General features: G+C 41.4%; 1 protein-coding gene across 4 annotated transcripts in view; it reads right to left on the bottom strand.

Moving 5' to 3' along the window:
* Positions 1–23034, bottom strand: part of ADK (adenosine kinase) — a 320703-nt gene that overhangs the window by 118850 nt on the left and 178819 nt on the right. For all 4 annotated transcript variants that reach the window (XM_082268425.1, XM_082268428.1, XM_082268426.1 and 1 more), the window contains exons 5-6: positions 11327–11499; positions 6968–7076 (exon numbers count right to left, since the gene is read on the bottom strand). In XM_082268425.1, the coding sequence (XP_082124551.1) occupies positions 6968–7076; positions 11327–11499 (282 nt within the window). The remainder of the gene's footprint in view (positions 1–6967; positions 7077–11326; positions 11500–23034) is intronic.

Genomic DNA, 23034 nt, shown 5'->3' with positions numbered 1-23034 from the left:
ACAGACACAACTACACTGTGTACAACATCAAGAAATGGAACTGCAAAGAACCAAGGTGGGAGGCTTTGGAAAGTATAAACCTGATTCACAAGATCATTTTTAGAAACAGATGCTGAATGGATTAGAGGTGGCATGAGAGGTTGGGGTGAAGTTTTGCCAAAAGATAGGCTTTATAACTAACATATATATCCAAACCTGGCGCATTGGTTTATTGCCAAACGAGCTTTAACCAGTGGTATGGGTTAGCGATGTCTCCGGCGGCTCACATACCCATTTAAACTACACGAGACAGAAACACACTTAACATGGAGCGCCTAAGAGTCCATCAAGTTCTCCGCATTGGATGGACTCTTACGCACTCCATGTTAACTGTGTGTTTATGATAAATTATTTAAAAGATTAGAAGTTATTATATTTTATCAACTCTTCATTCTATTTATAATTCAGGTTGAAAAAAAAAAGGGGGGGGGGGTAACTTGTCGAGCCAATGGCTCCCACTGCTTTCAATCTGCCCAGTGAGGGGGGGGCAATGGCAAGAGCTGCTGCTCTCCTGCACATCGCTGGATTGGTTCGGGCTCAGGTAAGAATGAGGGAGGCTGGGGGGAGAGGGATTTTTCAGCACAGAAGGGTTTTCACCTTAATGCATAAAATGGATTCCAGGCAGTTTCTAAATGCTTAAAGTCACCACACAAAATACAATCAGATTGTACAATATGCTCTATACCTACCGACAACTATGTGCAAGGGCCTGCCTGATTGGATATAAATTGACTTGGTAGTTTAGACAGCTTAGTAACATAGCTCCAATTTTGCCAGTTGCAGGAATATCTCTTACCTGCAATAAAGCATGTCCCACGTCGAGCAGGCAGGTGGATCTTGTAGAAACCTTCTGTGTGGGGATGCCTGTTCCTTATCATGACACTGAACTTCCAATGCAGTAAAATAAATGTGAGGAAGACCAAATACATTTCCAGAGTGTCTCTCCAAACATATCTTCACCTCCACATCCCCAATTCAGCAAATACAAGGCCCCAACCTGAACCCAGAAAAACTAGACTTAAACTGGCAAACTAGACTTCTTATGGCTTTCTTTTAACAACGGCTTTCTTCTTGCCACTCTTCCATAAAGGCCAGATTTGTGGAGAGCACGACTAATAGTTGTCCTGTGGACAGATTATCCCACCTGAGTTGTGGATCTCTGCAGCTCCTCCAGAGTTACCATGGGCCTCTTGGCTGCTTCTATGATGAACCAATTAGGACCGAGCCTATTTCTGACATCTTTACAAGTTAAAATCAGTATTTTTTGCTAGAAAATTACTTAGAACTCCCAAACTAAATATATATATATATATATATATATATATATATATATATATATATATATATATATATATATATATATATATATATATTTTTTTTTTGTTTTATTTTTAGCAAAGACACTACAGAATAAAATGGCGGTTGTTGCAATATGTTTTTGTTCACGCGGTATTTGCGCAGTGGTCAAACGCAATTTTTTGGGGGAAAAATACACTTCACTGAATTTTAAAAAAAGAACACAGTAAAGTTAGCCCACTTTTTTGTATATTGTGAAAGAGGTCACGCTGAGTAAATATATACCCAACATGTTTCGGTTTAAAATTGTGCACACTCCTGGAATGGTGAAAAAACAACAGTACTTAAAACTCCATGAGTGACATTTTAAAAAACTTTAAATGGTTACCAGTTTAGAGTTCGAGGTGCTAAAATTTTTGCTCTCGCTCTGACACCTCACAACATGTGTGATTTGAACACAGTTTTCATTTGCAGGCTTGATTTACATATGCATCTTTTCGTGCGCGAGCTCATGGGGACGCTTTTAATTCTCCCCCCCCCCCCATTTAATATTTTATTTTTAACACTTTAATAAAAAAATCTGATTACTTATTGCGGTCACAAGGAATGTAAACATCCATTGTTACAGTAATAGGCAGTGACAGGTTCCTTTTTATGGAGGGATCTGGGGTCTTAAATACACCAGACCCCTCCACTGCACTTTAAAGTATTTGAAATGCTGAAATCTGCATTTTTGAATACTGGACCATTTTTTTTAAATCAGCGCTATTGGCAGTAGAGTAAACCAGAAGGGACGTCGCTTCCGAGTTACATGATCGGAGGCCCGATCTAAGCCAAATCAGACTTAGTTCGGGACTCCAACCAGCTGACGGACAGGTCGGCTGATTGCTTGGGTCTTCCGTTGGGAAGGGAAACCCAAAAACTGAAGGCGGCGGGTGGGGCGTCCCCTCCGTCTCGCTGGCATAACGGCCGAGCGGCTGCTGAGCTGCATCGGTGTTTATTTATTTCCTGAAAGCCAACCGCCGGCTCCAAAAAAACGGCACCGGGGTGATTCCTGCAGCTATAGGCATTGTCCCAGTACAACCACTTCTTCAAGCCAACGTACAGGTAAGTCGGTTTGTGGCAAGTTGTTAATACTCTCCTCCCTGCCTGTCAGTTTAGGTGAACGGCCATGTTTTGGTGGGTTTGCAGTTGTGCCATACTCTTTCCATTTTTGGATGATGTATTGAACAGTGCTCAATGAGATGTTCAAAGCTTGGGATATTTTGTTGTAAAACCTAAAGCAAGGCTTTAAGAAATCATGGGGTCCTGTACAACCTACCCGACGAGGCCCCCTTTAATCCCGCTATTGACCCCACCCCTGGGCCAACCCCTGCCCCAAATTTGAAATAAAATGCAGATTTGTCACCATTTACATATGCATATGGGACCAAGGTGCACGTTCATGACTGCGCATGAGTACAGGGGGACAGAGGCAGTTTAAACATTTTTTCAATATTATATATAAAAAAAAAAAAATGTCTCTTTTATTGCCATCAGAAGGGATGAACAACATCCCTTGTAATAGCATGGGCCTTGACAGGTCCCCTTTATAGAGAAATCTGGGGTGTGTTAGACCCTATATATATCCTCTGGCCTCATAGAATCTCATCAAACCACGATCGGTTTGATCAGATGCTTGTTCAAGCCGGTAACAGCCTGTTTACATGAGAATAAAACCGGAAGTGATGAAATTCTCATCACTTCCAGTTTCTGACGTCACAGTAGGAGGAACAAAATAATTTCCTCTCACTGTATCCCAGGAACTGGATGCTGCTGCTCACATACTTACAAGGCTCCCTGATTGCACAAGAGAGCCCAGTAAAGGTGACGGTGGGACCCCCTTTTACTGCCTGTAAAAGTAATCCAGGAGCTTCCTAGCCACTGAGATTACTTTTACTTTGTGTAGACATGCTGGGGCTACAAAATTATATCTCGATCATTGCTGCAGCGATGACCGAGATTTCACTCTTCCAATCCAGCGAATGGCGTGAAGTGTTTAAAGGAGAATGGTTTGGGGTGGCAAGAACACAGCCCAGATGCACGTTTACTCCCCTCCAAATCCAAGTGTAAAGTAGCATTGCAGTGCGTCTTATGATCATCAGCATTATGATAATCACGCAGACAGCACAGTCAGCATGTGCTCTGTCATGGATCTGTCACAGTGTCACATGGCTTATGTGTGCTGACTTTGTTACCTTATGGCTGTACTGTGTGTTACAAACGGTAACCCAGTACAGCCATAACAAAGCCAGCACCAAACAGCAATAGGACACACTGTGACAGATCCATAACAAGAGCACATGCTGACTGTGCTGCCTGCGTGATTATAATGCTGATGATCATAACCTGCTATGCTGTGTGTAAGCATAAGTCAGACAGAGTGAGGATTCTATACTTTTTTTCTCCACTCACTGTGTGCACTGTGGAGTGAAGCCATGCTATCCGCCTCAGTGCAGCCATGCTTACTCCCTCTCAGCCGCTGAGCCGCCTGTCGCCTCACATCAGTCTCAGTAGTTGGCATCTGAGGATGAGAGGCGAGAGCTGAGCATCGTAGTATCACCTGCCAGTGAAGGCAGTGAGCAGCGGCAGCAGGGAATATTTAAAAAGCAGAGAAATATGTGCGGCGGCATATTGTACGTGCACCCCGAAAAAGAAGAAATAGTCCATCAACAACGTTCATATCCTGGGCCCCTCTGTTTACCTGATGGGGCCCAGGAAAATGTTATTACACCTACCTTTTCCTAAGTAGGAGTGGGGGTGAGGTGTAGAAAGCCTAATTTTTTTAAATATGAAATTAACTGTAAAGCTGGCCGGGCCCCCCTGTGGAGTTGATGGGGCTGGGCCCGGTACAACAGGACCAGCTGTACTGCCCTATCAGTGGCCCTGAACTAAAGGCTCGTACACACTAAGAAAATCGTGCGAACATTTTTGCCCAAAGAATTTTTGTATGATTTTCGTAGAGTGTGTACACAACTGTCCACAGCCAATTCTGAATTTTTGTATGAAAATTCTTGAAGGAACAAACTCCCAAAATTTTCTCGGAAAAAAAGAAAAAAGAAAGATTTTAGTTTAATGTGTACTGTTTTCGTACGATTTTTGTACAAGAAAAATCAGAAAAGACAGACGCGCATGATCGGAAACCACAAGAAAGAAAAAAAAAAAAAAAAACCTTGCTCGTACGAGAATTTTAGTACGAAATTTCATTCATCGGTTTCCGATCTGCAGTGAAACAACAAGGAAAATCTGACGATCGTTCGCCTGATCTTCTTAGTGTGTACCCTACTTAATCCCTGACCTTTCTGATGTGTTCCTTGGCCTTCATGATGCAGTTTGTTCACTAAGGTTCTCTAACAAACCTCTGAGGGCTTCACAAACCCTCTGCATTTACACAGAGATTAAATTACACACAGGTTTTAGTTAAGGCTGTCAAGAGTAAAGGGGGCTGAATACTTCAGGGCTGGAAAATTTCAATGGGTACGAATACTTTTTCAAGGCACTGTAGATAAGCTTGAATGTTTGGTTAAACCTTCTGAGCTTTTAGGCTCGGTTCACACTAGTGTGAATTGCCATGCGACTTGCGACAAAGTGGCACGACAAGTCAAAAAACATTTATTTCAATGGCACCCATTCCAATCAATGTGATTAAAGTCGCAGCCTCTTTAGAAAAGGTTCCTGCACCAATATGATGTGACTTTCTTGCAACTTGAGTGCCATAGCAAGGAATACGTTGCATTAAAGTTGCACAACTGAGTCGCACTAGTGTGAAACTAGCCTCTTTTTTTTTTTATCTCTGCCTGTAACCTCTCCTCCATGTTAACCTATGTGCCCATGCACACTATAGGAGTTTTCAGGAGTTTAGTGGCAGAGAAGTTTACAGGCAGGAAAAAATAAAAAAAAACACTATTAATTATATATATATATATATATATATATATATATATATATATATATATATATATATATATATATATATATTATATACATATATATGTTTTTTTTTACCGTCGATACCGATTTTTTGGGTCATCGGATATTGGTATCGTGCAATATTTTCAGGCATTAAAAAAATTGTTTTTTTTTTTTGTTTTTTTTTATTTTTCAATATCTACAGGTACTGCAGTGGAGTGGACCCCCAAACCCCTCCTCTGCACTTAAAAGCATTAAAAAAACACCAAGTTTAGCTGTTTTGAATGCTGTAAGTTTTTGAATTCGGCGCCGCCAGTACCCGGAAGTGATGTCATGTCATGACATCACTTCCGGGTACTCGGCGGTGCCGAATTTAAAGAAATGGAGACCCGGTCAGACAGCGGTGGTGAAGGTAGGATGCCTGGATCTCCCGGTGGGACAGGAGACCTGGGCGAGCCGCAGAAGGGGGGTAGGGGGACGTCCCCTCCCGCTCCTTGGAATGACAGCCGAGTGGCTTCTCAGCCGAATCAGTTATTACAAGAATGCCGACCGTCGGCTAAGGACACCGGTACCGGGGTGATGCCTCTAGCTGCAGGCATCACCCTGGTACATGCACTTTCCCGAAATATCGTCAATATCGGTAAATCAAAAGGCAGATTCCGATATATCGGGGAACGTGCATATCGGCCCTCGATATTTTGGCTTTGCCGATAATCGGTGGATCCCTAGTTTTGAGCATTTTTAAAAAACCCTCAAAAGCTCCTTAACACGTGTTAAAGCTAGGCACATTCCCGGATTTATGCATTCTTGAGAATTCTGGCCAATAAAATGTATTAACGCCAGATGCAGGTATGGGCATTGACGCTCATGCAAAACACCTTTAAACCATGATTTTGCTGCTGCTAAACTCCTGTAGGGGAAAATAATGTTAAGAGCTGCACATAGAAATCATTTTATTTACTTTACAGTGGTAAAACCTTACATATACTCATTAAAGTGACTGGCCTCAAGTGATACAGAGCTTAAACAAATCATCCTACATAAGTTTTATCTGCAGCCCGCTCTTCTGTACAGCCAAAGTACAGAATTTTTTCCTAGCTTTAAGAAAGCTGATGTTAAACTCTGCAGATCTTTGTAAGGAGAGCTCTGAGAGCTGATTGGAGGCAAGTGACACCCCCTGTCACACAGCAACAGTGCTGAAGCTGTCAATCACAGGCTGTGTGCTGGAGCTCCCTCCGGTCACATTTTTAGCGCCTGATGTCAGAAGCGACTAATGCAGAAAGAGCAGCGAGGCAGCAAACAGAAAAGTCACTTAGTGCTCTGGACTGAGGCAAGTACACACATATCTAAAGGGATATGTTTTGTTCATATTTCATGTCACAGGTTTAAAACCACTTTCATGCAGAGAATGCATTAGGGTAAAAAAAAAACATAACTTTAGAACCCTTTCAACCCCATCAAAAACACATCCTTCAAAATTATAGGAACAAGCATCCAAAATATGGGACATAAAAAAATTAAACAAAAACTTGGATTAAAACGTAATTCCAAATATGTACTACCTAAAATTACACTATATTGTCATTTACTTTTAAGAATACAAAAATCTGACATGACATGTGTGATTTTCTAGCTAACTGCTTGACAACAACAAAATAAGGCAGTGTCTCAAAAGGGCACTTACAGCTATATAGTAAACTTTTGCCTTTTCCACCAGCTGCCAATTCTCCTTCAGGTCGAGGTGCTTTGCTTTATCATAGCAATTAGCAGCAGCCAGGTGAGCCACCAGAGACCTAAAAAACATTTGTGTGTCATGTTACTGGGCTATGTTCACCTATAAATAAAAAATGTAGGTCATGCAATCTTTATCCTAATGTGGCAGTGCATGCCAAGTGCTCCACAAACATACAAATTTCTTCCACCAGTGTAAATGTGCATAAATGAAAAAAAATAACATCACTTGACATACCTTACTCTAAACCACAAAAAGTATAGAGCTGAAAAAGATTGAAATATTTCTGGTATATTATTAAAAAAAAAAAAAAAAAAAAAAAAAATCACAGTAAAAAAAACAAAAAAAAAAAAACCACACAAAACATAAGACAAATATTGATAAAATTAAATCATATCTAAACACATTTTTTTGGCTTGGGTAGTGTGAGGAGTTAGTGCTCCTGTTGGGTTTTTATTGCAATCTGTGCCCTTGTTGGGGAGATTTACTCACAGGGTCCTAATGTCTCCAAGGTCCTAATGTTGGCACTAAAACCGGAATAGAAGGGAAATCTTACTATAGCCCCGTACACACGTACCGATCGTCGGCCGAACGATCGGCCGTCTTTTGTCCAGGGCTGTCCTGTCCGCTGAAAAGTGCAAAAGACTGCACACGAATTTTGTCGGCCAACAACAGCAGACTGCAGAAGTGATGTCATGTGATGGTTAACTTTCCGTGTGTTTTTTCTTCTCTGAGCATGCCCAGTCTTGCAAATCTGCTGATTGTCCGCCGAAATCTGTACTGACTGACGCACAATCGGCCGTTCTGTTGTCGGCGTACAAAAATTTTTAATGCCTGCAGGACAGATTCTGAAAATGCGCTGTCGGAAGCATCATACTAACAAGCCGACAATCGGCCGATCGTTCGGCGGCCGAATATTTGCGGCCGACAATCGGTACGTGTGTACGGGGCTTTAGGGAGACACTTTCTCAATGACAATTGTCTAAGACTAGTTTCCCCTCACTTTGAAGAGAGATATCCCACCTTCTGTTGGTACTGCAAGGACAGGAAGTGTAAGGAAATCTCCATAATGAGACACAAATAGCACAACAAAAAAAAGTGACACTGGTTTTAACCTTTCCCAACAAAAAAATAAAAATGACTTTATATAATAACTTTAGGCAGATATTAAGAACAATGGCAAGTATTCAAGCTTCATGTTATATACCTAATCAAAATAAAATATTTGGTTACAGCCCAAACATTCCTCTTCAATAGTCAATAACTGGAGATTTGCAATATAAGATGTACGGTCATATTAGACATATTGTCTTGTGAGAAGTTATATAATTTCACTGCTTGGAGTCCAAGCTCACAAATATTCAACTGAAATAGATTTTCTTGCTTGACAAGGTAACTGCTTGACACTGTGTCCATATAGTTTAGTAAAGCCTACATTCAAAGCAAATTGACTTATTCAACCCATAGAAATCCAGAAGATGGGCATCAATGAGGAGATTATTCAATCCTCTGTCCCCCTGGTAAAACTTAATAAGCGTGTTGATTGATTGCAAGACTGCCACCTGGTTTTCAAAGTAATAGATGCCTGGCTCTGAAAGGACCCAGAATCACCAACTGATCTAGTAAAGTGCGCTTTGACAAGGAAAGTAGGAACCTGGTTTTTGAGGCCATTAGCTCAAATGAAGTAATCAAATACATGTAAAAAAGTAGGCAAAAAAGTAGGCAATGGATTTTGAAGGGCACACTGAAGACTCAACAGCTTACTGAGCACACACCCCAAAATATACAAAATTATCTAAAAATTACAAAAATGTTTATTTAGCAAAACAAAAATTTCACAAAAAAACAAATAAAAATTTAATAAAAAAAAAAAAAAAACTTTCCACAGGGAAAGTAGGGATGACAGCCGATACTAAACCATCAAGGAGATCTAAAAACAACCACTAAGGTCCACATGGCTATTGTACAGATCCGCTTGCACTGGTTAAGGTATATTGGGCTACAACACAAATCCACTATGGGGGCCTCTCCAATATTAGTTGTGTGTACCTCTGCCCTCTACTGGTCTAGATGGTAACTGGAGGGAATGCCATCTACCATGGTCCTTTATTTTTAACGTTTCGGCTGGTTTTGTACAACCATGTACTCTATGTAGAATTTCCACTCTATGCCACAAGGAAGATTAGATAAACACATTGGGCTCATCCACATGAACATGTCTGTATGTAAATGTCTATTTTGACACCATGTGCATCTGCAGAGTGGTTATTTTATATCTCAGGGTTTTGTATCATATGTCAGTCATACACTTTCCCTGTGAAAGCCAAGAATTTTGTTTTAATAAATACTTTTTTTGTCATTTTTACACATGGTTGACGTTAATGTGTGCACTCAGTAAACTGTTCAATCTTCTGTGTGCCCTTCAAAATTCCAAAGCCCACTTTTTTTTTTGTTACACATTCTAGGGATGATGGCATGACAAAAGATTGAAAAGTCCTGTATTTTGGTTTCGAGCTGTCGACTCCACCTAGTAGTGGAATGAGAAGTAAGCTGTTCCCCCTATGGGGACCATCAGAAAAGAAACAGACAGACTGATGCAATCTGAGTTGTGTTGAGAAAAGTTGCATGGTCTGCATCCTTTCAGAAGTCATTAACCCTTAGCTATGATATCTCTAAAATGCATTTTCTTAATCGTACACTATAGGATATAAGCAACTTATTCTTATACTATGGGTTAAAGGCTTGTATCTTCAGGTGATCTGACACTGGCAAGCTTTTGATGACACGGTCCCCGGGGCACCTCTCCTATAACCTTACCCCACTCTGAGCCTCAGTTTTGTAGCAGGCAATGCAGAGTAACAGGGAAAGTTTGGGGGGAGGGTAACCGGTGTCCTGTGTAGCACAAGTATGGAATTTACAGATAACTCAAAATTCTTCTTATCGTAATAATGCAGCACAGGACACAGGCATCCTATTCATACAGCATGGGATGTCCCCAAGCAATAAATAAGTGTGGGCAACAACTAGCCAAACAGAACCGTGCCAACATGCCCAAAAACAACAAGGATAAAAGATGAAATCTGCATCAGCAGAAGACAGGACATCCCCTTGGTAAAACTTTGAAAAACTATGAACAGTAGACTAGGTGGTGACCTTATGGAGTAGGGCAATATAGGCTTGGTGCCTAAAGGCTCAGGATTTTCCAACAAATTTGGTGGAGTGTAAGTGTGAAGGTTGTTCTTTTAAAGCATAGGCTCTAGCAATCAAATCCCTTATCTACTGTGCAATGGTAAATTTTGGAGCCTTGTGCCCTTTTTCAGCACCCAAGGAAAGGACAAACCGTAAATAGTTTGATGGAAGCAGTAGCTTTGAGGTGAACTCTATTAGCTGACTATGATCAGCAAATGTAGAGAGATTTTCTTTGTGTGCTTACGAGCAGGGCACAAGGATGATGGAACAATGTGCTTAATTAGATGTAATGCTGATACCACCTGTGGCATAAAGGGATGGTCAACGGTGTAATCAACCTTGCTGTGAAGTATGAGGAAGGTCTTTTTACAGGAAAAGGACTTCTAGTTCAGAGACCTTTCTGGTAGACCTGATGGCCACTAGAAAGGCTACTTTGAACCCATGAAGGATATTCCCTTAGAGATTCATGCCAGCAAAGAGTGGTTTCTGCACAGAAAAGGGGGCCTGGTAAGAGAAAAACATTGAATAAAAGGTTCATATAAGTGAATGAACAGCAAGCGGCATTTGAAATGGAGCATAAGGCTGAAAACTTGCCCCTTCTGGGTGCCAAGAGCTATATTTTGGTCAAGCCCTGTATATAGGAAGGCCAGAATGTGAGGCACAATAGGTTAAGATTTTCAGGTACAATAATAAAACTTCCTGGAAGTAGCTATTCTGACTTATCAAGGTAAAACTCACAGGCTCAGAAAGCCCTCTACCAGCTTCTATGACCAAAAATATTTTAATTGGGGCACTGCAAAAAGCAAACAGGGCCTGGGACCCACATTCAACTTGATTTCTGGAATGCAGGGGATTTCTGGGAAGCTATTTTACTCAAGCTTTGTATATTTGTATAAGCACAATTGTAAAGGACAGGTTTTTATAATGGTCCTGGGTTTTGCTTGAAGACCTAATGACTCCATATATTAAAAAAAAAAAAAAGAAGTTTGTGCAGCCAAGAACTGACCGGTATACCAACTTTCCTTTCCCTCCATCTATCTAGGCAAAAAAACTTCTGTCATGGGGTCTTTAGACATAGGTACTGTAATCAGTGGCCATTTTCTATGGTTCAAGGTAGCTGACCTGTTGTCACCAGTGATGCAAGCAGCACATGTTCCGGTAGGCTGCTCGCTCTGTTCAAAGTAACGGGCATCAACATGAGACTCCTCGGCCTTCTTCTTCAAGATCTCGCCAAACTTATCTGTTCCAATGCATCCAAAAAATGTTGCCACTTTATACGGCTTCTGAATCATCCACTGCAAAAAATCAAGAACATTTTAGAAAGATTGAATATTACAACATACACAAAATGGGTACAAAATTAAACTTTCTTCCACGTGAAGCAAAGGCAGGATAAAAAGTCATTAAGCAGAAAAAAATAAAAAAAAACTGAGAAGGTCATGGTTTAATTTTTGTGTTTATTAACCAACATTTAAAAGGTTGACCCGAAACTCAGAGGTCAAATATAAAAAAAAAAAAAAAAAAAAGAATGAAACAAACCTTTACATTTTTTATCAAGCTTTAGGGACTTACCTTTTTGCCCAGCATAATGTACACATTGGTTTCTTTTTGCATTCGTGAGCAAGGAAAGGTAGCTATCAGCACTGGCGCAGAGTTTTTAAGTATATAAAAGGTAAGAAAACTTTATAACAAAATATTTAAACTAAGCTTCGCTCAGTCAACAAGAGAAGAAGCTGGCAAAGGATGTACACTGCCTGGGGAATCAGTGGTTAAATATATCCAAGTATAAAGTTTTGGGATAGGACAGTGATATACTTCTGCTTACAGGAATAAGAGGAAGGGGGTTAGAGAAATTGTTTAACCACTTTACCACTAGAGCATTTTGCTGTCTTACGTCTGGGCCACTTTTTGCGATTCGGCGCTGTGCGACTTTAACTGACAATTGCGCAGTCATGAGACACCGTACCCAAACGAAATTTACGTCCTTTTTTTTCCCACAAACAGAGCTTTCTTTTGATGGTATTTGATCACCTGTGCGATTTTTACTTTTTGCGCTATAAACAAAAAAAGAGCATTTATTTTGAAAAAATAACAATATTTTTAACATTTTTTTTATATGAAATTCCCCCCAAAAAAGATGTAAAAACAAATTTTTTTTAAAATTTTTGGCCAATTTGTTTTCTGCTACCCAGGTTTGGTAAAAAAAAAAAAAAAAAAATCGCAATAAGCGTATTTTGATTGGTTTGCGCAAAAGTTATTGCGTTTACTAACTAAGGGAAAGATTTTTGTCATTTTTTGTGTTTTTTTTTTTTAACGAGTAATGGCGGCGATCTGCGATTTTTTTTGTGGGACTGCGACATTGCGGCGGACAGATCGGACCCTTGACTGACATTTTTGACACTTTTGGGGGTACCAGTGACATTACTGCAGTAATCAGTGCTATAAATATGCACTGTTACTGTAAAAATGACACTGGCAGGGAAGGGGTTAATTTTATTGGAGAGGGAGGGGTTAATGTATGCCTGGTGCTTACTGACGTGTGGGGGGGGGGGGGGAGGTGACTGTGTGAGCCAGGGACAGATCGGATGTTCAGCTATGCTGAACACTCAGATCTGTCACTCCCTGACAGGTCACTCCCTGACAGATCACTTAGGAGACAGGCGGGCGGATCTCCAAACTGGATTCCCCGACGATCCTTCCCCTACAGGGGAGGAGTCTAGCGACGTAGGTGTACGTCGCTAGACGATAACGAGCCACTGTGCCGCAGTAGCAGCACAGTGGCTAGTGGGAAAGTGGTTAAAGGTTTCCTTACCCTTTAAAAGGGAATGTATTATGGTTTTTAATTTTGCTCACCTACCTAGCCCTCAAACTTAATCCAAATTGTAACCCCCTCACCATAGTGAGCACTCAAATACTGAGCTCATGGCTACTGCATCAGGAGAGAACGTGCATGTGAGGGAGTTTGAATCCAAGAATGAGCTCACACCAGTAATGGTGGAGGTGAGCAGTAATGACTAGGCCCCTCTTCACATTGTCCTGGAAATATTCCACTCAGGCTTCAGGAGGTATGTAAATGGCATACACACCTATAGCAACAGCATTTTTCAACTTTAGTCAGAGCTGCAGAGTTTATTTTTTATATACCTACACCTCTTACATGCATAGGCAGTTTTATGGTAGAGGTGAATTACCCCTTTAAAGTGGTTCTAAAGACTAAAGTTTTTTTTTTTTTTGTTTTACCTAATGCATTCTCTGCACTTTGAAAAGCTCTCCTTACATGCTATACAACAGAGTGCACATTAACAAAGCCACTAAAGCATGCTTTGTGTAGAGTCAGAGTGACATATACCTGGTTGATCCTGCCTTCAGCTGGGTCCCCACTGCAGGCTGGGATTGTGTCGACAAGCTGATGTCCTCTATTGAGCATGTTCTAATTGCAGTTCCCTTTCAAGAGCTTAATTTCCTCCTTTTGCTCATCTGTGCAGCCCACATGACTATGAAGTCACGTGTAGGACAGTCTATACCAATCTTTTATACAAACACAGAGTATATATTCCCATACATAATTTCGTCATTATTGAAGCTAACTAGGTGCATATTATGGATTGAATATATTATGCTGGATTGTAGTGTCTCTATGCTTGATATGACATGACTGACGAATGGGACTCTGAAGACTGCTGTTCAATGTAATATTTACAAAATACTCTGCTGGATTTTGTCATCTCCCAAATTAGGGGAGAGCAGTGTTATATTAGGACATTGCTCCAGAACAAAAAGTAACAGCTAGCACTAACCGGTCCAATGTAAACAACCTTAAAGCTGGGTTCACACTGGTACGATGAGGGAACCACAGATTCCAGTTCGGGGTTCCCCCATCACATCTGAATCGCAGGCAGTTCATACTGCTAACAGCTGCGGGTGTCAATACAATGTTAATGACACCCCCCACTTCGGTTTGCAGAACACAGTGTGAACTGTGGAACCAGATTTGCATGAGACTGAATACCCATGCGATCCGATTCCAGTGCAGACAAAAAAAAAAAAAAGGGTCCTGCACCATTTTGGTGTGAATGCGATGCAATTTTAAACAAACTGTATGCCTGAATTCGCATTGCACAGACATCGCATGTGATGTGCAGAGGAACACGGTGCGAATCACACGCAACGCCTACACTCGCATTAGTGTGAACCCAGACTAAAGGCTGTTCAGATCGTTCGAATGGTGCTTTCGACAACCGTTTACAAATTTTCTTACAACAAAAAGTAGATGTGCAGGCTATAAAATTTTTTATTGTACGTGAACACAACGTACGATGTTTAATTAGTACAGTTTTCGTCTGAAAAAATCATAAGAGCAAGACAATGCATGCTCAGGAATGAAAGAACACAAACAATTCAAGGATTCAGTAGCTTAGTAGAACAGAATTTACATATTCTAAATGCCGGAAAAATTGTATCATTTATAAGCACCGGATGTGATGTCCGTCTGTGCTCGATATATAAATAGAACTCTGCCGACCGGATATGATGTCTTTGAAAACACCCAATAGGCGGGCGAAACGTGTTGACGCACTTCCGGTACGGCTGGAACGCATCGTCACATCCGGTTTACTTCCTGGATTGTCAGTGGAGCGCACGCTAATAGCGACGTCCATCATCACTTGTTCCATTACTCTGCGTTTTTTTTACTTCTGTCTTGCAAGTATGTTTTTATTGCTTTGGGGCCAATAAGTTACCTAAACATACTACACTATCTGCGGTCCTTTTGTTTTATATTTGGGGCATACGGAGGTCTTCCTTGGAGCGATCCCTTGCAAGGCATCCCGATCTTGGATCACCCCCAGCAAGAGCCTGAGTGCAATAGTCCAATGGATTTTACAAGCGTTTGAGACGCATTATTGTGGCGAGTAGGGAACCAAGAGGGTTTGCCAATCACCTGAGCACCGTTTGGATAACCATTTCTGCACCTGTACACTTTATTGGATATATCACTGTTAAGGACTGATTTACCACATTTGAAATATTTGTCAAATCTTTATCAATTTGTTTTATATATCACTATTTAACTCTCACATGGATTGCTAGCGCTGTTTTAAATTTGTTTTACCACAATTCAACACATGGCATCACTTCTGAAGTCGAATTCGGTCGTACAAGAATTTTCGTATAAAATGTAACCTCTTCACTTTCGATACGAGACTAGCATGCAACAAAAAACGGATGAAAATGTGTCCGATAATCTGATCGTGTGTACAAGGCTTTACTGGGGATTGCCTGCAGTTAAAAGATCTGTCTGAAGGATCTTATAACCAAAACTGGCAACAAATGAGGCAGAAATGTCCACCATCTAGAACTTTGGAGAATGTGAGCATAAAACGATATGGTAGCCCAGCAAATCTGAACAGAAGCCTGATACCAAAAAGCCCAAGAAGAAATGTTAAACAGAAGGGGAACAAGAACTCAATGGAGACCATAAGCTTGAACAATGGTCTGTCTGAGCTACCTAGAAATTGTGGAAAGAGAAGCCAGGGGATACTACAGGGTCAACCCAGGATGAAAAGGGGAAATCTGTCTTTCTGAAAAGGCACACTGGCTGAAAGGCTTGCATAGCCCAAAGGAGGGAAATTTCCTTTTAGTGAACTGGAGTTGGACCAATGGATGGGAGAACAAAGTCCTGGTTAGGGTGAAAGACAGAATACCTTGAGCAGGAAGGGCCTCAATATCCCTTGTCCCTATGCAAGACTAACGTTTTTTGCGAAACATAAGGCTGCCAGCTCAGAAACTTTCAACACAGATGTGGTTGGCTACAAGGAAAAACACATGGTATAATGGCACCAAAAACACAATGAATAACTGCATAGACAAGGTTACTGCGAAGAACAATGAGGATGGCCAATAAGTGTAAATTTTCCCAACTGTACTGTCTTAATGAAAAGCAAAGGAGTGCATGGAAAGCCAAAATATAAAAAGGAACACTCAAACTAGTGGCAAAAGATCAGCGTGGCTCTTCTGTGTATAGACAGTCACACCAAGTCCTGATGGCAGGGATGAAACCATGCCATAGAATGGAATAATGTGTCTCTTCTGTGTATAAGTTGTATATGGGTAATTTACTGTATGTCATTTAAATTAAAGCGGCATTAAGACCAAACCCGAAAAACAGGTTACCAATCATTAGATATGGTGACTACATTCGTTTTCTTTCTTTGCCTTTTTTCCCCATGTTTACCCGATAATCTGACTAGTAACACACCTCCTGTATTAGTGAGAGACCACCCTGGATAATCAGTTACAGCAAACCATTTATTTTTAAATGAATGCAGCCATCACATCTAACTTTTGTCTAATGCCCACCCAACCACCTGCCTCCCCAGACCATATTCCCCCTGCATATATTATGATCACCCTCTTGCTCTATCCTACAAACTAACTCACATCTTCAATCATTCCCTCTCTTGCCCTAGCTACTTGCTCCCCTTTTCCTCCAAACTCCTTTAATGTCTGGTCTACAACAAACAACCACCTCACTGAGAATAATCTTAATCCTTTTCAGTTTGTTTTTCACCCTCAACAATTAAACTGCTCTGCTCTCCTAAAACTCACAAACGATCGACTAACAGCTAAAACCAATAGACACTATTCTATACTCTTACTCCTGGACCGCTCTGCTGTCTTTGGTACATTTGAAAACCTCCTCCTCAAAAAACTCCACTCCCTTGGTCTCAGTGACTGTACTTTTTACTGGTTCTCATCCTATCTATCCCATCACACCTTCAGAATCCCTTCGATTTCCGTTTCCTCCTCTTCCTTTCTCCATGGGGTCCCCCAAGGTTCTGTTTTGACCTCACCCATTCTCGATCCACACCTCTTCCCTGAGTCAGGTAATAGCCTCCCATGGATTTTAATACAATTTCTACACTGACAACACCCAAATCTATCCCTCTACCCCTTGGCTCACTCCATCAGTCTCCTCACGCAACTTATTAACTGCCATATCTGGATGTCAAATCTAGGGCCGAAAAAAAAATTGATTAATCGACAACTAATCAACTATGAAAATAGTGGTCAACAATTTTCATAACCGATTAGTTGGTGAGTCGTTTGATTGGCATGCATACAGACTGCATTATTTGTTTACATATCAGGAAATACAATGCAGCACACAAATCTCTCAGTACACCATGCATACATATCAATAAGTGCCTGAGAACTTGTGTGAATGTGTGAGTAGCAATGCCTAATAGGACATGTAGCCATGGGCAGTAAGTGTGGTTCTAAAGGCAGAAGCTTTTTTTTTTTTTTTTTTCTCTTTACCTAGCTATAGGGGCACTCTAAACTATACTTTGCAGCTTGCTATTGGGGCACTCTGAAGGCAGGAGGGGCCAGACGCATCGGCGGGGGACCCCAGAAGAGGAGAATCAGTGCTGCTCTGTGCAAAACCATTACACAGCAGATAAGTATAACATGTTTGTGGTTAAAAAAAAAAATAATCACTTTAACCACTTCAGCCCTGGAAGATTTTACCCCCTTCCTGACCAGGGCCTATTTACGATTCGGCACTGCGTGACTTTAACGGACAATTGCGCGGTCGTGCGATGCTGTACCTAAACTAATTTGACGTCCTTTTTTTCCCACAAACAGAGCTTTCTTTTGGTGGTATTTGATCACCTGTGCGATTTTTGATCATGCGCTATAAACAAAAAAAGAGCGTCAATTTTGCACAAATATCAATATTTTTCCCATTTTTTTAATATGAAATTCCCAAAAAATGTAAAAATCTAATTTTTTTAACATTTTAGGCCAATTTGTTTTATGCTACATATGTTTGGTAAAAAAAAAAAATGGCAAAAAGCGTATTTTGATTGGTTTGCGCAAAAGTTATTATGTTTACTAAGGGAAAGATTGTCATTTTTTTTTTTTAACGAGTAAATGCGGGACTGCGACATTGTGGCGGACAGATCGGACCCTTGACTGACATTTTTGACACGTTTGGGGTTACCAGTGACATTACTACAGTAATCAGTGCTATACATATGCACTGTTACTGTAAAAATGACACTGGCAGTGAATGAGTTAACTTTATTTGAGAGGGAGGGGTTAAGTGTATCCCTAGGGGCGTGCTTCTAACTGTGATTGAATGTGGCTACTGGTGTAAGAACAGAGATCAATGGTCCTACATAGCAGAACCGTATGATCTCCATTCTTACACAGGGAAGAATGACAGGCGGCTTTGTTTACATTAGCCGTCTGCCTTTCTTCGGGTGTAACGGACAATCACGAGTGCCCGGAGGACATCGGACCGTGACCAAGCGGGAGCGCGCTCGCTCCCTAGAGTCTCACAGGCTAGCGACGTAGCCCTACGTCGCCTTGCCTGTGAGGGGCTGACCGCCGCAGTAAATAGTCGTGCGGCGGTCGGCAAGTGGTTAAAGACACTGCAGGGAAGATCAGCATCCGAGCCCAGAGAAGGTGGAGGCTGACAGACTGGAGGTAATATGAGACATTACAATTACATTTAAAGTAAAACTTTACCAGTTTTGTGCATATTTAAAATGATCATATCCATAATAATAATAAAAAAAAAAGGGGGGGGCTCAGCTTTTAGCAATACCTAAATATAAAAGATATACATCTGCCTTCCACCCTTCATATACAGTTGTGTTCAAAATTATTCAACGCCCAATGCTGTAAAGGGTTTTAGGGAATTTAGTGTACATTTGTAATTGTATTCAGTATGAAATCCTACAAGGACTTCTTAAAGAACCATATGCAACTAAAATGACATCAATTGGTTTTGTAATACAGTAGCAAATGTTTCTTTTGTGAATTCTTCATTGACAATTATTCAACCCCTTAAAGACTACCACTCTGAAGAACAGAGGTTCATTGAATTGTTTTCAATCAGGTATTGAAAACACCTGTGGATGTCAGGGAGCAGCAATAAAGCCTAATAAGCACCAATTAGGCAGCTTTAAAATGACTGTTACTCCTTCTAGACATTTACTGGTGTGGTTACAAACATGGTAAAGTCAAGAGAATGGTCCAGGAAGACAAGAGAAGAGGTGATTACTCTTCACAGGAAGGGCAATGGCTATAAGAAGATTGCAAAGATGTTAAACATACCAAGAGACACCATAGGAAGCATCATTCGCAAATTCAAGGCAAAGGGCACAGTTGAAACGCTACCTGGTCGTGGCAGAAAGAAGATGCTGACTTTGACTGCTGTGCACTACCTGAAGAGTAGAGTGGAGAAAAGTCCCCGTGTGACTGCTGAGGAACTGAGAAAAAAAGATTTGTCAGATGTGGGTACTGAAGTTTCTGCTCAGACAATACGGCGCACACTGCGTAATGAAGGCCTCCATGCCAGAACTCCCAGGCGCACCCCCTTGCTGTCTCCAAAGAATAAGAAGAGTCAACTGCAGTATGCCAAAAGTCATGTGGACAAACCACAGAAGTTTTGGGATAGTGTTCTGCGGACTGATGAAACAAAATTAGAACCGTTTGGGCCCATGTATCAATGCTATGTTTGGAGGAGGAAGAACAAGGCCTATGAAGAAAAGAACACCTTGCCTACTGTGAAGCATGGCGGGGGTCAATCATGTTTGGGGCTGTTTTGCTTCTGCAGGTACAGGGAAGCTTCAGCGCGTGCAAGGCACCATGAATTCTCTTCAGTACCAGGAGATATTGGATGACAATGTGATGCAGTCCGTCACAAACCTGAGGCTTGGGAGATGTTGGACCTTTCAACAGGACAATGATCCCAAGCATACCTCCAAGTCCACTAGAGCATGGTTGCAGATTAAAGGCTGGAACATTTTGGAGTGGCCATCACAGTCACCAGACTTAAATCCGATTGAGAACCTCTGGTGGGACTTAAAGAAAGCAGTGGCAGTGCTCAAGCCTAAGAATGTGACTGAACTGGAGGCTTTTGTCCATGACGAATTGGCGAAGATACCTGTAGATCGCTGCAAGACACTTGTGTCAAGCTATGCTTCACGTTTAAAAGCTGTTATAACTGTAAAAGGATGTTGTACTAAGTACTAAGATTGAACGTCACTTGGGGGTTGAATAAAACTGATAATGATGTGAGCACAGAAAAGACATTTGTGGTTATTTCATTATAAATGTTATGTTATGTTATATTTGTCTGACCTACACGTGCCTCTTTGATTTAATTGTAAGCAGGATGACTGAATGATCAAAATCAATATCAAACTGGCCAAAACAATCAATTTCAGTGGGGGTTGAATAATTTTGAACACAACTGTAGCTTCCTGTCTAACTGCTAATTGAAATGCCCATATAGCCTACTTTATCTCTATATATATATATATATATATATACACACACACACACACATACATATATACACACACACACATATACAGTGGGGATCGAAAGTTTGGGCACCCCAGGCAAAAATTTGTATTAATGTGCATAAAGAAGCCAAGGAAAGATGGAAAAAAATCTCCAAAAGGCATCAAATTACAGATTAGAATTATTAATCAGTAATAATAAGTATTAATCAGAAGTAATTAACAAAAGTTAGATTTTATTTCCATCATTTGCACTTTCAAAATAACAGGAAAAAAAAATGGTGTCTGCAAAAGTTTGGGCACCCTGCAGAGTTAATATCTTGTACTGCCCCCTTTGGCAAGTATAAAAGCTTGTAAACGCTTTTTGTAGCCAGCCAAGAGTCTTTCAATTCTTGTTCGAGGTATCTTTGCCCATTCTTCCTTACAAAAGTCTTTCAGTTCTTTGAGATTTCTGGGCTGTCTGTCACGCACTGCTCTTTAAAAAGCGGAGTTCCACCCTGGGAACACTTTTTTTTTTAATAAAAATACCCCCGGGACAGTCAGGGCTAGTACATTCCACAATGGCTAGCTTCTGATCTGTCCCGGGCTGCACTTACCTTTTAGGAGAAATACTTACCTTGAAAAAGTATTGTCCAGCGCTGCAATCTCAGGTGTGGGCAGCTTGAAGCAAGCGCGATCCTCTTCCGTCTTCTTCGGTCCCACGATGCACTGCACCGGCGTCACTTCTGGTGCGAGCGCGTCATCCCTCCACAGCTTCTGGGCATGCCCAGAAGCGGTTTAGAAGGGAATGACGCGCGCGCACCGGAACTGACGTCGGGGCCGGTGCAGGCGCATTGATTCCTGGGAGCGATGACGTTCAGCTCCCAGGAATCATTGCAAAGCCAGGAAGTGGCGATGGGCCGTGGCCGCCGAGGGGAGGAAGGAGGAAGTAAGGCAAGTATATTTTCTTCTATACGAGGTAAGTAAAAAAAAAAAAAAAAAAATTGTGATTATCCATTTGTTTTTCAGGTGACCCGGAGCAAGAAGATGGAGGCAAGTATAAATTTAGGGTGGAACTCCACTTTAAGGTCTATCCATAGATTTTCAATTATGTTGAGGTCAGGAGATTGTGAAGGCCATTGCAAAACCTTCAGCTTACGCCTCTTGTTGTAATCCCCCATGGATTTCGAGGTGCGTTTAGGATCATTATCTATTTGTAGAAGCCATCCTCTTTAATTTCAGCTTTTTCACAGATGGCATCAAGTTACCATCCAAAATTTGCTGAAATTTTGTTGAATCCATTTTTCCTTCTACTCGTGAGATGTTCCCTGTGCCACTGGCTGCAATACAACCCCAAAGCATGATTGATCCACCCCCATGCTTAACAGTTGGACAGAGGTTCTTTTCATTAAATTCTGTGCTCCTTCTCCAAACGTACCTTTGCTCATTCCGGCCAAAAAGTTCAATTTTAACCTCATAGGTCCACAGAACTTGTTTCCAAAATGCATCAGGCTTGTCTATATGTTCATTTGCAAGTTCAAACGCTGATTTTTGTGGTGAGGACGTAGAAGAGGTTTTCTTCTGATGACTCTTCCATGAAGACCATATTTGTACAAGTATCTCTTTATAGTGGAATAGTGTACCACAACTCCAGTGTCTGCCAGATCTTTCTGGAGGGATCCTGCAGTCAAACGTGGGCTTTGAATTGTTTTTCTCACAATCCTGCGAGCTGTTCTGTCTGATATTTTTCTTGGTCTTCCAGATCTTGCTTTAACTTCCACTGTTCCTGATGACTGACATTTCTTAATTACATTCCGAACAGAGGATATTGACATCTGAAAACGCTTTGCTATCTTCTTATAGCCTTCTCCAGCTTTGTGAGCGTCAACTATTTTCAGTTTCAGTTTTCTAGACCAGCCTTTTTCAACCAGGGTGCCGTGGCACCATGGTGTGCCTTGGCACAATGGCAACAAATTGCCACAGATTTTTACTTTGTAGAATTACAACTCAAGGCACTGTGCTGGTCAGGCCACTGGCACCCTGATAACCCTGGGCACTGTGCGAGTCAAGCCACTGGCACCCTGATAACTCTGGGCACTGTGCTGGTCAAGCAAATGGCACCCTGATAACCCTGGGCACTGTGCAGGTCAAGTCATTGGCACCCTGATAACCCAGGGCACTCCTTCATCCTCCAGGAACTGGTTGCATAATCTCGCCATATGAGGTCGGGTGTCGTGCACCAGGAGGAACCCAGGATCCACTGCACCAGCGTAGGGTCCGACAATGGTATGGGTCCATACCTAATGGCAGTCAGGGTGCCATTGTCTAGCCTGTAGGAGGTTTGTGCATCACTCCACAGATATGCCTCCCCAGACCATCACTAACCCACCACTAAACAGGTCATGTCGAAAAAGGTTACAGGCAGTATAATGGTCTCAATGACTTCTCCAGACCCTTTCACGTCTGTCAGGTGATCAGGGTGAACCTGCTCATCTGAAAAGCACATGGCGCCAGTGGCAGACCTGCCAATACTGG

The sequence above is a fragment of the Pelophylax lessonae genome (assembly GCF_965119305.1).
Source record: "Pelophylax lessonae genome assembly, chromosome: 9".
Lineage (NCBI taxonomy): Eukaryota > Metazoa > Chordata > Amphibia > Anura > Ranidae > Pelophylax > Pelophylax lessonae.
This window is presented reverse-complemented; position numbering and strand designations above follow the sequence as displayed.